The following is a 15,672-nucleotide window of genomic DNA, read 5'->3' as shown; positions in this document are numbered from 1 at the left end:
TTCTTAAAATATCACAGTTATAAATAAATAACTGGTGGAAGCATCTTGGCCAATAGAAGTAATGCAAAAGAAAAGAGTCCTTTACTTTGGATGTACATCATTACCATCAGTCAGCTTTAGTCTCACAATTACATTGGAAATCTGCCTGCTATTTGCTGTACTATGGTTGGGAAATAATGGTAGCATCTTGCAGGCTCGTTATCTGTTGCAGACATATTAATTGGTACTATGAATAATTCTTCTTCTGCATCTGCTTTTGTCAGATGAGCACAATGAAGCTGTTGATACATTTTCAGAGTACCTTCTGCACTCCTTAAAGACCTTGCTGAGTCTGTTTACCCTGCCCTTTCCTTTAGGAATGCTATGAATTAACTCTCCGTGTTCTTCAGATGAGTGAATTCTTGCTTCTGTCTCACAGAGAAATGGTTAGGTTTTCTAACAGCTTTTCTCCAAAATTAAATACAGGATTATTATCTGGCCTCCCCCTGTGCTCTCCCCCCTCACCACCCTCAGCCGTGGAGCTATGCCTTGTCTCCTTCTTGGGTGAACCTGCACATTACTTTCTTCTGACTCAACTGTTCCTTTGAAAGAAACCCCTCCCCCCCTTTTCTCTGATCACTGGTATAAGAACCGTGTTGCCTGCTTATGAAGATGCAAAAGTCCTTACATGTCCTTGTTGAATGAACAGCAAGTCACAGGAAATCTGGCTCTGTCGATGTCATGAACAGGGAGAGGGAGATATTTGAACAGTGACTAATGATGCACGCAAAGTTGTTTGTGCTTGCATACAGTTGCAAATATGTAATTTGTCAGTTATCTTCATAATTCAGTCTTTCTGGTCTTCATTGATTTTGGGCAGTATTTGCACTGGCAGAATTCTGTTTAACTCCTAGTTTAGGAATAGCTTAGATGGCTAAGTCATCTATTCCCATGCATTCTCTACAATGACAAGAATCAGTCAAGAAAGAATCTGAATGTGGCCTGATAAAAAAGGACTTATATAGGAAAAAAAATTCCTAGGCTCTGACCCTTCTGCTCCATGCATTTTCAACTTAAACATCATTGGGTGAAGTGCATAAACACTACTAAAACCAGGAACAAAACCACAGGGGAAGTACCTGCATATGAAGAGCTCTGAGTCAATTTATCATTCATCCTTCTCCTGAGCCTGTGCTGCAAGCCATGTAGTGACCCAAATTAAATAGGTGTGCGACAAAGAACAGACCAACCCTCTTCTGCTTCCAGTTTGGCATCCAGATCAATACCCTGGGAAACAGTGCTAGGAGGTACAGACCCCCTCACACCTAGGACCAGAAATGTGTCTCTCCCATTCGAGCAAATGCTGATCAAAAGACACAACAGAAATCCTCCTCCTCCCTACTGCTGATGTTCTAAAGCTTGTGTGGAAGGAGGCACAACATTTCTGACTTGGATCCTTACTCAGGCACACTTCTGTCCCCTGTGCTTCCTGCCAGCTACCTCTAAATTAGGTCCCTGGTCAGTACACAGGGGCCTTTGGGTTCTCCACAATCAAGACAGCCAAATCCCTCACGTGCTGCTCATTCAGTCACTTCTAAAGCTGCACTATCCAGTTGCAATTATTTCTTTAAAAGGCAGTACTTTTAAGGCAGCCTTCATTTCTGCCTTCACAATGTTATGTATTTATAAACTGCTGTATTCATACTGTTTTTTTTTTAAACCAAGAAATAAGAAAACCCTCCACTATGTAAAAAAGGAGGGAAGAAGAACACCTAGCTACATCTTTCCAACCCTATGCTGTTTCTTCAGTAGGACATAGTGAAGCAGCAGATCCTCCTAGAAGGGTAGAATTGCACTGAGCTAGGAGCATATTTAGTAATGCATATGGGGTCAAATTCACTGGTCTGCTGGATCAAAGTGAAAGCAGCATAACCTGACCTTCAGGTGGCCAGCAGTGAGCATGTTCCTGTGCAAGGTATCCCCCTCTGCTGCCTCTTAGAAACAGAGGAAGCAAGCGGCATCTGTGCCTGGCTTAGAGGACAGAAAAATGTCACCGTTCTGGCATGAGGAGTAAAGAGCATGGACGTTGGATGAGGGTGCAACGATCTCCTGTTTTCCAAAATGGACTGAGTGGTCATCTAAGACAAAAAATGTTGATTTGTGTCTCAAAGGAGGGTGAGATGTGGTAAAGAATCTCTGAAGACTGAATCTTGGATCTGAATTGGATCTGAATACACGGACCCAATGAAACTTTTAAAACATTGCCACTGAATTTAATGAATAGAAAAGGAGATACTCACCTTGCATGGTAATCAGTTGCTGGCCTGAGATCATTTACAGTAACTTTATTTTCTTCTCCACTGGAAAGCAATATGATTTGGTTTAATAGACTGTTTCAGAATCCCAAACATTTATAAAAAGACACACATCATCTAACCCATCTACCTAGCACTCCTTCTAGGAAACAGATTTGCTAACAGTTTGTTTCTGCTGCTAAATATACTAAAATGAAAATGCATTTGTCTTTGAATTTTAGGGGCGGATTGCATTTCATTCCTGTTGTTTTGCCCTGGTAGTTTTGGTTTTTTTTTGTTGTTCTGTTTGTTTGGGTTTTTTTTTTAAGAATAATTACTTTCCTCTTTAGTCAGCAAGATCAACTGTATGTGTACACAACACAAAAAACATTGAAGTAATGGGACCTTTAGAAGCTCAGTTCAGCCTTGCAGAAACTATTATCTAAAACTGGGATATCCAACTTGTAATTTATGTACTGCTTCTAAGAAATCCACGGAAGGTGACTAAGACAAATACAAAGATTTACAATTATTAGACAGCTCTACACCCTTAATGGTAAAATTTTCTGTTATGTTTCTGCAAGTATCTCCAAGTTTCTCCAGAATAACAACTGAAAACCATTGTACTAGGAATGAAACAACTGAAGAGTTTTGTTTGTTTTGCTGCTGCTAGAGCTGTGTTCTGTGTGAATCTACTTACTTTATTTCATATCTTAAGACTGTCTCTTACCAAGGGCATTTTCAGAGAAGGGAGGGATAACTGTACTGGGAGCAGAAGCATGTGCTGAAGTAAATAAGTACAACCACAATTTGTATTTCTCACTACTTGTATATCTCACTAATTGAGAACCCATAGGTTCTAGTGCAGCTGGTTGAAATATAGCTAAGTGATATTAAAACATGCTTCCAACATGTAAGAACAAAGTCTTTAAATTCTAATTGATGGTAGATACTTCTTCAGTAATAAACCAGAACCAATTCTACTGAAAAAAAAAAGTAGTTTGTTTCAGAAGAGAACTTGCACAAAACTGTTAATTACTTAAATCTCTGGACAACAGGCAGATTTTTAATGAGGTTTTAAGCCACATAATTCAACAAAAACAGCAATTAAATAAAAATAATGTATACCTACATGTATACAGTTTTGTACTTTCCATCTTTTCCGGTATTTGAAATCATTACTTCGTAAGTATAAACATCTGGTACATCATTCTTGTCAGCATCTTCTCTGGTATCACTGGATGGAGGGGACCACGTAAGCAGTGCTGTTCTTGCCTGAATGTCTGATACCTGTAGAAACACAACTTTGAGACCTCTACTATTTAAATGCTATTGTATATAAATGTTGCTTTGCCACTTCGGACTAAATAGAAGAGAAGGAAAACAAATAGCATTATCATATCAGATTATTTTTACTGATCTAATAGCTACTAATTAGTTTTTACAGATGAAATCAAGATAGAAATCTAAGAAATGCCATGAGAAAGCTGCAAACCTCGGGCGTAGGGTTGAGTGCAGACAGACTTCTAAGTAACAAATGCCACCTAGTGGGCTACATAAAAATAACTATCATTTATGAAGCACAAGAGATGGCAAGCATATATTGTGAACCTGCCGTTTTATTAGATGACAATGTTTCAGACTTTTTTTTTACATGACCAGTACTGTGATTTTTTAAAATACTTTCTTGCTGTCTTAGTTTTCATATGAACTATACAGCAGCCCAGGAATTTCTCCAAAATGCCTGGCATTACTGTAGCAGGTAACATAACGAAACTCTGCTTTGGGCATTTAATTATGACTGCGACAAGTAGACTCTCCCATTAGATTAGAAATTATTTGGTTAACTACCCCAGCAAATTGGTTTTGATCAGGATATTAAAAGGGATACAACTACCTGAGGCTCTAATCCAGTACTCTGTTAGTGAACAGACTATTACAACTTTTAGCTCAGGTGCTTGCGACAAAGGCATGCTTACAAGGTCCATGTACATATACATATATATACACACACACACATACACATATACAGGCAACAACCTAAAGAATTCCTGTGGCAGTGCTTGCCCGCACATGCACCCTTTGCAGAAAGGCCTGGATAACAACAGTTGGTGTGATAGAAATATGAGCATAAACAGTATGTGTGAATGCAACACCTCCAACTGCCTGAAAAGCGTTCACCCCAACAGACTCCTTGTGCTACAGGCAGTGAATCTCAGGTGGAGTACATGGTAACTGGGGAATCAGAAAAAGACTTCTGAAACGAAGAAGGCATCAGCTTCAGAAGTATAAAAGCAGCATGAAAATTCATACCAGGGATAAGAGATACTGGACTGGAACAGAGCAATGATCAAAACCTGGCCTGACAGCCCAAGAAATTGCCCTGCCACCATTGCTGCCTCCATTCAGGCCTGATGGATACCAGAGTAAGCTGCACCCCAGCTGGTACAACAGCAGTTTGGGGTGCAGTAGGCAGGGACCCACAGATGAGGTGGGTGCATGTGACCTGGCAGAGAGCTTTCTCAAAGTCCTGTGGATTAGCGGATTGTAAGGAACAACAGATTTTTGCGAATAACACAGTTATTGTACATTCAAATGTTATTTGTTATATGACAAATACATGCTTTTGTTATGTTGGATATAATGCTATATAACAATATGTAGTTATTGTACATGCAAAACTAAAGCACTCACATCTCCCAAAGGAGACGTGAAGTGAGGGGCACCCACACTCCCAGAAGAATGGGTGCTGCTTGAAACCCACACATGCTGCAAGGGGCTGGGATGCTTATACCTCTGTAGGTGAGTGCACAGCTGCGTGCATGTGATTACGAATTTCTAGGATCCGTTACAGAAGTCTAGAAATTTGTGGGTGTTTATCAATATTGCACATGTCAGCTATTGTGGTTTATATGTTGCACTTGCCTACTATTACCAACCATTTCATAAGAGAATTGGAAACATGTTGTTATATGAAATGACTAGTTTTACAATATGACTGTAATATGTATCTATTTTGGGAATAATTGCTTTTGGAAATCTATTACCAGAGTATCATAATCAAAATGCTATCTTCACAACTGCTGCTCTTAAATTGCTACTGAACTAAAAACCTGAATAGGTCAACTTCAACAATGAAGCAGAGAGGAGATGACTTACTGATAACAGACAAATGGAAAGGAGTTAAAATCAAACAAGATGAGCCTCAATGTCTTGGAAATAATGTCACTAAGCACTTATATGTTAACAGAACTACACATCATATTCTGAAAGGGATCAAATGCTAGGAAGATTACCCACTCTAAGTTCGGTAAGAGAAATTCCACTATAATCTTGAAGTGGTCACAAACTACACTACCACTAACTACAACCACCTCGTTACAATTCCAGCATTTCTGGAAGTCTTTGGAGTTGTGGGAAGCATCTGGGGTGGTAAAAGCTTCCTCTCAGACAATCTTAATCCCTCCCTCCTGGGTTGCCGACAGTGGCAGGGCAGTGGCAGTGAAGGAAAGAAGTATAGTTTCCTGAAGGACCTACAATGCTCCAGGACTAGTAGATCCACTGTTAAGATAAACTATTCCTATGTTTAGCTACCTTGTCCTTAGTGGACAAGGGAAGAGCCATGGATGTCATCTATCTGGACTTGTGTAAGGCTTCTGACATGATCCCCTCAACATCCTTCTCTCTAAATTGGAGAGATATGGACTTGACGGGGGGACTGTTCGATGGGTGAGGAATTAGTCGGATGATCACATCCAGAGGGTAGTGGTCAACAGCTCAATGTCCAGAAGATCAGTGACAAGTGGTGTCCCTCAGGGGTCTGTATTGGGACCAGCACTGTTTAGTATCTTCATCAATGACATAGACAGTGGGATTGAGTGCACCCTCAGCAAGTTTGCGGATGACACCAAGCTGAGTGGTGCAGTTGACACACCCAAGGGTCAGGATGTCACCCAGAGGGACCTGGACAAGCTCAAGAAGTGGGCCCATGTGAACCACATGAGGTTCAGCAAGGCCAAGTGCAAGGTCCTGCACCTGGGCTGGAGCAATCCTCAGTATCGATACAGGCTGTGGGATGAAGGGATTGAGACCAGCTCTGCCAAAAAGGACTTGGGGTTGCTGGTGGATGAAAAGCTGGACATGAGCCAACAATGTGTGCTTGCAGTCCAGAAAGCCAACTGTATCCTGGTCTGCATCAAAAGAAATCAAAAGAAATGTGGCCAGCATGTCGAGGGGGGGTGATTCTGCCCCTCTACTCTGCTCTGGTGAGACCCCACCTGGAGTACCGTGTCCAGCTCTTGAGCCCTCAGCACTGGAAAGACATGTACCTGTTGGAGTGGGTCCAGAGGAGGGCCACAAAAATAATCACAGGGATGGAACACCTTTCCTATGAAGAAAGGCTGAGAGAGTTGGGGTTGTTCAGCCTGGAGAAGACTGAAGCGAGACCTTATTGCAGCCTTTCAGTACTTAACAGGGGCTAATGAGAAAGATGGACTTTTTAGCAGGGCCTGTTGCAACAGAACAAGGGGTAATAGTTTTAAACTAAAAGTAGATAAATGCAGACTAGACATAAGGAAGAAATTTTTGTGATGAGGGTGGTGGAAACACTGGCACAGGTTGCCCAGAGAGGTGGTAGGTGCCCCATCCCTGGAAACATTCAAGTTCAGGTTGGAGCAACCTGATCTAGTTGAAGATGTCCCTGCTCACTGCAGGGAGGTTGGACTAGATGACCTTTAAAGGTCCCTTCCAACCCAAACTATTCTATGATTCTTAATGGTTGAAATTTTTTTCCTAATGTCCAGGGAGTATCTCTCTTACTAGCAGCTAAGCATACTTGTCCTAGCCACCGTGGCGTTGAACATTCGATCTTTCCTTCCTTTCTGCAGTTGTTTTTCACGTATCTGAAGACTGCTGTGTCTCGCCTTACTTATCCAAATCTCTGATCATTCTGACTGTTCTCCTTATCTCCTACTGTTTCATTGTCTTGAGTGCTTTGCCCAGAACTGCACATAACATCCCATCTAACGCTTTACTAATGCCAAACAGCCTTATACACTTGACAGATTATATTTCCCTTCACACACTTGTCTATCTCCTCTTACACTTGAGAAGTAATGCAGTTGGTGTGAGTGAAAGGTGGCATTACATCTTAATGGAACATTAAAAGATTAGGGGTTTCAACTGTTCACTACACAGAGAGAAGGGAGAGTGTGGGAGGGAGATCAAAGACAACATTACAGACAGCAGAGTAACAGATAACTCACAGGACTTTGACCAGTAAAATTAAACCCAGAGTATTAATGGAAAGAGTAGACAGAGAACAGGGTGAAATGTTCTTTAAGTCTCTGACAGGGTGAAACATTGTTATCCTGAGTCACTTCCCCCATGGCTACGTTTGTTGGTCAACTCACATAAAACTTCCACAAGACTTCTAAAATAATATATGACAACTGTTAACATGGTAACTATAACACAATGAAGCAATATTATGTACGAAGCTAAAAATCAGTGACTACGGAGGTTGTTCTGGTTGCTTTACTTTGTGTAAACAGGGGATGTGACTGAAGAATATTATGAAGAGCTGAAGCTTTGCTGCGGCCAGTTTGCCAAAGCTTAAAAGCAACAGTCAGTGGAATTGAACATGATCAGAAATGCAAAGTGAAAAGTATTCGCAGAGCTGGGAATTAAGGACATCCTTATGGTGGATAAAAGCTGTAATGTATAAAAACCCATATAAATTCTGTATACATACACATGCACACAGATGCATGTGGGGAAAAAGAAGAAATATGCTAGCCAATAAGCTACGATGTAACAGAATTTAGAGAAGTTAAAAGAGTAAATGAAACAAAAACACCTACCAGGATTAAAGACAAAAAGATATTTAAAAAAAATCTCTCAGGAAATCTCTAAATCAGGCACTACTCTATTATTGGTGGATATAGAAAAAAAAAAGTGTAAAATGTAAAATGGGAAAGAAAGAAGCATTTAGCAGTCATTTCCATCCTGCATTTGCAATGAGGCAGAAATCGTACCCATCTCATATAAACCTGTTGCTGGACTAGAAAATTTACAACCCACACCAAAGTCACTGGGGCCAGTAATGGTGCCCAGTGATACTGAGCGGCCTGCAATAAACCAGGTGGTCAGGTTAAACCACTGTTTCCCTGTTGGCGATGTATGCTCATGTTAAACCAGGAAGTTGCAAGAAGCCAAGCCTAAACTAGTAAGCCCTGCTGAGGAGCACTGGGGAGTGAAATACTTATGGAACAAGTGTTAAGAAGCAGGTACCTGAGGCCCTACGAGGTGTTCATGGACAGAAGGAACAGAAAAAGAAGCACAACACTTAATTCCCTGGCAGGTATAAACACCGGAAATAATTTCCAACCCTGTTCCTCACACACCTGAATCCCCCTGAAGTTGCTACCTTCTTCGTTTCTGTGACCCCAGAGAATGGGGATGGGGGACTGTGGGGTCCCCAGAAATACAGCTTGCATGTGAGGGGTCAGTAATCAGACAAAAACAAGAGAGGCAGTAGGAGTGGGACTGAGTAACATCAAAGTTTTTCTACTGGACCTACACTCTATTATAATGTTACATGTTTTGTAAGATCCGGTGCTTTTCAGTAAATTCACATACAGGTGTATGAGTATTTTCAACCACTCTCAGTTGCTAAAAAAAACCAAACAACAGCTGGAGGCACTGACAAGAGAGAATCAGAGAATGTAATTTAAGTCCTTTTCAAACAAAACATTTGGTACTGCTTTCCAGATTCAACCTCCAGCAAAGAGAAGGATTCTTAAAGACAAGTCTAGGTCCAACTATATTCTTCCTCCCAAGACTATCAATAACGGACAAAAGCAAAGTATTAAAAGATTAAGAATTGTTAAACTAAAGATTTCCTGTAAAAAACTTTTCTCTATTATGTATATGCACTATGGCAGTCTTAGATTACATCAGCATATACTATTTTAATAAAAAACTCCAGCTCCACATGATGCAAGCATATGACAGTAATTACTAATTGCTTAAGAAGCTATTATTCAATGTTGTCCTTTATCCTTGAAGTTCAATAATAACCCCGTAGTTGACTTTTTCAACACTAGGCAGAGCTCTATTATGGAAAAGAATTAGTGAAGTTTCAGAAATTCCTATCAGTTCTCAAGCACAAAACACTAGCATATATTAAAAAAAATCTCTGTGATATAAGGAGGAAAGAAGTATTTTTGAAGAACTAAGATTAAGATCAGAAGAGTCCACTATTCTTAGGTGTCCCAAGACACTCAGGAATGGCTTTTTCAGCAAACGTGGCATTACTTATTACTTTGTATGCTTATTCAAGCAGCTGCAATTGATTTTGGTTGCAGCTCTGAACACCATGTTCTTCTGCAAAGCAGAGTGCAATACTTGAATCAGGCCCTAGCACTGAGGAAACTAAAAGACGGGCATGCCTTCATTAAAAGTCCAGCTAGCAAAAGTGACTCTCCTCATTAACTATACTACTTGCCTAAAAGGCATGGATGGTTGAGTGTTGGGGGTAGAAGGAAGTGAAAGAAAGCAAGACAGTACTGGCTTGTAATCCATCTTCTTATGTTGAGCATCATCGCTACGTTACTGGCAATGTTACAAGCTCTTTCTAGATATATTTTTATAACTCTTTTAATACTGGGATTTCACATAGTGGCCAAGAAGAATCCTGCATAGTATCAAGACAATTTTAGCTTCCTAAATGTTAATATACTAAAAAATACTTTGGTCATTTACATTTCAGTGACTGGAAGTTAAGTCAGTTTTCTTTCATGCAGGAAGTTAATGATCCTTTACACTTGGAAAAAGAAAAGGAGGTGTAACTATAAACCAGCAACAGATACATTCTGGTTTTATGAAAGGCTTTATTTACTTACCACTGGCTTGGCTATATTAGAAAGAAGTGCTTCAAGTGCTTTTGTTTCTTCATCCTTTTCTTGAAAAACAAAATCAAAGCAAACAAGAAGTACCCATGAGTATCGTTCAGTGACTTTACAGTGAAATAGCTCTGAATTCAACAACTGCACACAGACTAACGTATGTATAAAATAGAACACCTTGCCAACTTGCATTCATCTAGAGCAACATAAAACCAAAAAAGCTCCCAAAGAAGTTATTCATAAAAAACTATTTCTAAATCTGTTCTATGATTTAATGGAATACAGAAAGCCTGGTTATCTTTCATTAATGTATAGCTTTAAACAAACTACTGCTCTGGAGAACTTAAGCTCTTGGCTGAAATATCTCCTATAGATTTCTCTTTGGATGTAGGCACAGCCAAGTTACAGTACTTTAAATTCATTATTGCACATTGTGTGGAGGCCTACTGGTAACACTGCTGGCCTCCCTCAATTGCAAGGGCAAACCTTAGCTTAGCCTTCAGTTACATCTTAGGGAAAGAATCTAAGGTGTTTTGTTTCATCTGAAGGTATAGCTGAGCTTTATAGAGGACTCAGTAAGTTTACAGAAAGTGCTTTATGTGTTTTCTCTCACACAATATTAAAATTTTATTATCTCAATAGTGTGTGAACAGGCTAATCAATTTTGAATGCATGGCCAGGCATTTTGAATTCACTTAACCATTAAAGACAAATAAAAGAAAAACAAAGCCTGATACAACTATTTTAAAAACATGTCAAATCTATTTACAACTTTATATTTCTAAGTTTATAACTAATTAAATGCATTTCTGGCTTCTGTTTGTTATCACAGGTCTAAGTTGCAGTATATAATTCTCCAAAATTTTCCTTGAAATAAATAATTTTGGAAAGTGGACCTTCTCATCTTTAATATAAAATACTTCTAAGGAATCATTAACATAATTTTCATAACATACATAAGCAACAGTGCATTTTATTACCTGTGCCTTGGTAAAGTTAGCTCACAGATAAACACCAACTAAAGGAAGTAAACTGAAGACAAGACAAACGCCATTCTGGAACTACAGTGACAAGTATTCATTCAAGTTTGGAGCAACAGTTCCCAACTTCTGAATTCAGGTTGTATCTCAAAGGCGTCCCTTGGTACAAAGCTTTCACAGGGTAACATCTACAAATGTTTCTAAGCAGCTCTTTTAGGTTGAGATTTCCTGGTCTTAGACATACTTTCTTCACATTCCTTTTGGCCTACAGCAATCCAATACACATTGGCACAAAATCATCATCCCAAAGCAAACTTCAATGAGTTGAGAAAAATCATGGTTTGTTTCCCTCAACATCACTAGTTACAACTCTGTATTCTGAGAAAATTGTACTTGGCTGATGACAAGTCTTTGATATTGCATTCTGAATCTCAAGTGACCTGGAAGCTGCATAGTGACACATCGTCAGATTCAACAATGACTGTATGACCAAGACTGAGTGAATTCAGTCCATTTATGAGATCACAAGCTTTCTGGTGAAATAAAGATATTAATAATAAACACACTCCCTATGGTAGTGTCTTAGAAAACATGAACTTACATGGACTAGCGTGAGGACCAGTCTTTTCTACAAAAAGGCCTTTCAATAATGAGTTGGTAGGGACAGGCATTATGTGAACTGCCTATAACACTACTATCTTTTTTACAAAATATCCTTTTTTAACAAGTTGAATGTGGGTTTCCTGTATCAGACACCTGGATCTTTCCATGCTTTCTGGAATATCAAGCAGGCCATCAATATTCAGTGATTGTTCAAAATGTAAGCACCAGTAATTCTGGACAAAGAACAGATTTTTCTTGAAACAATGTTATGAGCTATGACTAGTAAGATTTGCTCAAATCTTCATAGGGACTTGCATGTCAGTAGTTTTGTTCTCTTAGGCCCATTGTTCCAATATGAGCAGCAGGTCAATTGCCCTTAACTCCACTCTATGTAAGTCAACTTCAAGATTGTCAAAGTGTGGTGTTCTACCTACAAACGCTACGCTCAGCTAGACACTAGACTTGCGTAATGTATATATACTGGTTTTGTTAACACTTACCTTCTACTTCTGTGTCTGTCTGAGAATTGCTTTTTCCTTTACCCAAAGACTTGTTTTTGGTAGAACCTGTGCTTATACCAGCTGCATCCTGTCCTTTTGTAAGTCCATTAGGTTCACTTGTAGGAGAAGGACATTTCTGAGGAGACGATGGAGGACTGTTTAACTTATCCTTCTGAGTTCCATGTCGATCTTTTAACTTTTTTTGTAACCTTTCATATGTTTTACTAGACCTTTCATCTCTAAAGTTGGATCTTCCATGAGCAGGCAGAGTATCTAAAGGAAAGAAGAAAAAAATTAAAAATAATCACTAAGAACAGAATGTAATTAAAAAGCTATTAAAACTGCTATGTGTGTTAAGTGCACACTTGTGTGTAAAATTACATCTCTAGTCCTACTGGAAAACTGAGGAGTCTAGCAGGTAAACTAATATACACTAAATGGACATTAGCAACATGTTGGGAAGAGAGTGTAATCTTTCCTTCACACATCTTTTTTCTACTTAAAAATTATTCTTAAAATGTTTCTATCATCTTCCTTGAGCTGTAAGGTACATGAAAAGTCAACACAGAAAAAAAGTGCTACTTTATTACATGGGAGGAGGTTTGCTCTAATGCTGAATAAAAAATACAGACGTTTGAAGTTTTGGAATGCAACTACATCTCTATTACTTTAATGGTGCTTCAGCAGAAATCAACAGGGAAAAGGCCCACAAAAGCAAAGGGCAACTAAAAGACACTAGAAGACTGAAGATAGTATGGCTAGGTCATGTAAGTATGCAGTATGCATACTTGTATGCAGTAACCTGAGGCATTGCTGCAGTATCACCGAAGTCCCATCTCTAAGCCAGAACATGGCTTTGGAAAAAAAGTCAGTACCAGACTAATTAAAAAAATTGAACTGCAGATCAGTGAACTCTTCTGTCCAATTCTAGCATTTTTATCCATTTCACCTTTATGCTTAGAAACAGCTTACTGACTCAAGACTTTAAAACAGTGTACCACATAGCACCAACTCTTCCTCAATGTAAGCCTATCTATGATAAATGATAAAAACTTTCAAAAAAATCACTCAGTCTAAAGAATGAAGTTCATTATTTGTTATTTCTTAAGTGCTATGAAGTGTAGAAAACAAGATCAAACAAAAACTTCCTTGCAAGAAGGATAAAATCACAAAACTAGAGAACTTTTCAGTTTCTGGTTTTTTAGGTCAGCTTAATTCCCAGAAAACTTGACAAAGGACTATTAGATCAGCTGTGACTATTTAGAAATTTGATTTTCACTACCAATAGAAATTCAGGTGCTCTTGTTAGAGAACTACCACACTCTAAGTGCATCTGGGGTTTTTTATTTCCCCTTGAATTCAGATTCTTATATAGGAGCCTAACTGTGGGCTTTGACTTCTGAAAGCCACAGCCAAAGTCAGTGGTCCAGAATTAAATATGAAATCTGTAGCAAATATGTAACAAAGTAAAGCATCCCTAGTCCTCTAATTCCCTAAATCCAAGGGCATCCTACATAAATATTTACAACAAAGCAAAACCAAAGAATCCCACTTTATCTTTTTCTTTACATTAGCAATTTAGCAAATTATCACTGAATTTATATTTAAAGGGATATAACCAACAGCAGAAATCTAAAAAATATTATTCCATTAAGAAGTATCCTTTATACATTTAATTATCCTACTCCAATCTCTTAATTTAACAAACTAAAAGCAAACAACTGCCATCTACAGGAAACCAAAAATTTAATATAACTATAAATAAGCACCCAAAGAGCATTGAGTAATGTACTGTTCTAAAAGTAGTGCAAGGAAGAAATAAAGTACAGCTTAAGAATACAGAAACACGCAGGAGTCCAGCAAGATCAAGACATCAGTATACTATTATCTGACGGCTTTGTATATTATGACTATTTAAGCACAGTGACTACAAAAAGGACATTTTAAAGTTATTTTAGTAGTATCACAGAACACTGAGAAACTATGCATCTGCAGTGACATGACAAAGCTGTGTTTAGTCTCCCCCTCCATAGCTTCCAGCTTCTTTCCCTAAAAACAATAAGCTGGCATTGCTCTCTGAAAGTCTTTCAAGGTCAGCACCTGCGTCATAGCAGAAGTTTATCTAAAGAAAAGCAAGTCTGCCAGAAATGTAAACATTAATCTAAGAACCAAATGCCTGAGTTAGCAGACACCTATACTTTGCCACTAAACAATATTGAAGGCAGATGTCAATAGCACTACCAAAGACAACTTCAACTACAGCTTAAGTTTAGGTTGGTGGCACCTGATTCGTCAAGCTGGACTTCAATATGGACATTAGATTAAGTGCATACAGTTTTATGAAAAATAGCAATCTTTCTTTCATAATCAATACTAAGAACTCCTGTTTCATGCTTTAAACAGGATACCTGCAAAGACATGAGATCTCAGAACAGTGCTCGGGTATGGATTTAAACATTTAATCCCATGGGAAGGCATCATCTGGATCACTACAAACACTTCCTGCATTGCTTTCCTGGGCAAATCTATAACTGATATACATAGGAAATAATCTGCATGTTTAATAGATAACTGAATAGACAAGTCAAATTAATGAAAAGAACTTCTGGAATAAGAAGCTTCAGTAAAAACAAGACTGGTATCCTCATAAAACTTTTGTGTGTAGTTCCCATACAAGCTGTAAGTCTTCCTTGACAAAGCCCGTACATCAGCAAAACAGATGCTGGAAATAAGTAGAGCATTATTTCCTTTGATAGAACCTGCAACATTCGATAAGCTACTTACCCAGATCCCCATACACTTGTGAGGTGTGATACTGTGGAATGTACTGCGTTGCCATGTCACCGGCTCCGGTCATGGGTGAGTATATATGACGTGGTGGAGGGGGTATCATGGCTGGAAGAGGAAGGAAGCCAGGCAGTGGGGGATGCGGAGGCCTGTGTATCACTGCATGACCACCAGGATGAAATTCTGGAGCCTGGGGAACCACCACAACCCTTCGAACACCATTATCTTCAATAACCTGTACAGTGAGAGAGACCATGCACCAAAAGACAAATGACAGTCTGGAAGATATGTTTCTATAGATACTTAAACAAAACTAGGAACAGTAAACCCTTAAATTTGAGAGAAGTAGAGCAGGAACGCATAAGAAAAGATAGGACAATTAAAAGGCTATCTATGCTAAGTGTATTAACTGTAACAATGTCATTAATTTCACAATGTGATGGGGAAAAATACGGTTAAAAAAACCAATCTGACTGCCACGTCTTATAAACCACCAGGTATATTTACAGCATAAGCCCAGCTTCTCCCCGGGACTCTGTTTCCACCCTCATTCACATTGCTTGTATGCTACACTGCTCCTAGGATTTGTTCTACAGTATAACAACTAGATTGGTCTCTAGAA

At 38.9% G+C, this 15,672-nt stretch overlaps 1 protein-coding gene across 7 annotated transcripts in view; it reads right to left on the bottom strand.

Annotated features, from left to right (window-relative positions):
- The window catches only part of FNDC3A (fibronectin type III domain containing 3A), a 129,715-nt gene that overhangs the window by 39,884 nt on the left and 74,159 nt on the right, over positions 1-15,672 (bottom strand). For all 7 annotated transcript variants that reach the window (XM_064440876.1, XM_064440877.1, XM_064440878.1 and 4 more), the window contains 5 exons: positions 15,048-15,285; positions 12,264-12,536; positions 10,178-10,236; positions 3,406-3,563; positions 2,280-2,339 (listed from right to left, as the gene is read on the bottom strand). In XM_064440876.1, coding sequence (XP_064296946.1) covers positions 2,280-2,339; positions 3,406-3,563; positions 10,178-10,236; positions 12,264-12,536; positions 15,048-15,285 — 788 coding nt within the window. The remainder of the gene's footprint in view (positions 1-2,279; positions 2,340-3,405; positions 3,564-10,177; positions 10,237-12,263; positions 12,537-15,047; positions 15,286-15,672) is intronic.

The sequence above is a fragment of the Phalacrocorax carbo genome, chromosome 1 (genome assembly GCF_963921805.1).
Source record: "Phalacrocorax carbo chromosome 1, bPhaCar2.1, whole genome shotgun sequence".
Lineage (NCBI taxonomy): Eukaryota > Metazoa > Chordata > Aves > Suliformes > Phalacrocoracidae > Phalacrocorax > Phalacrocorax carbo.
The sequence above is the reverse complement of the archived record's forward strand: the minus strand, read 5'-3'. Positions and strand labels throughout refer to the sequence as shown.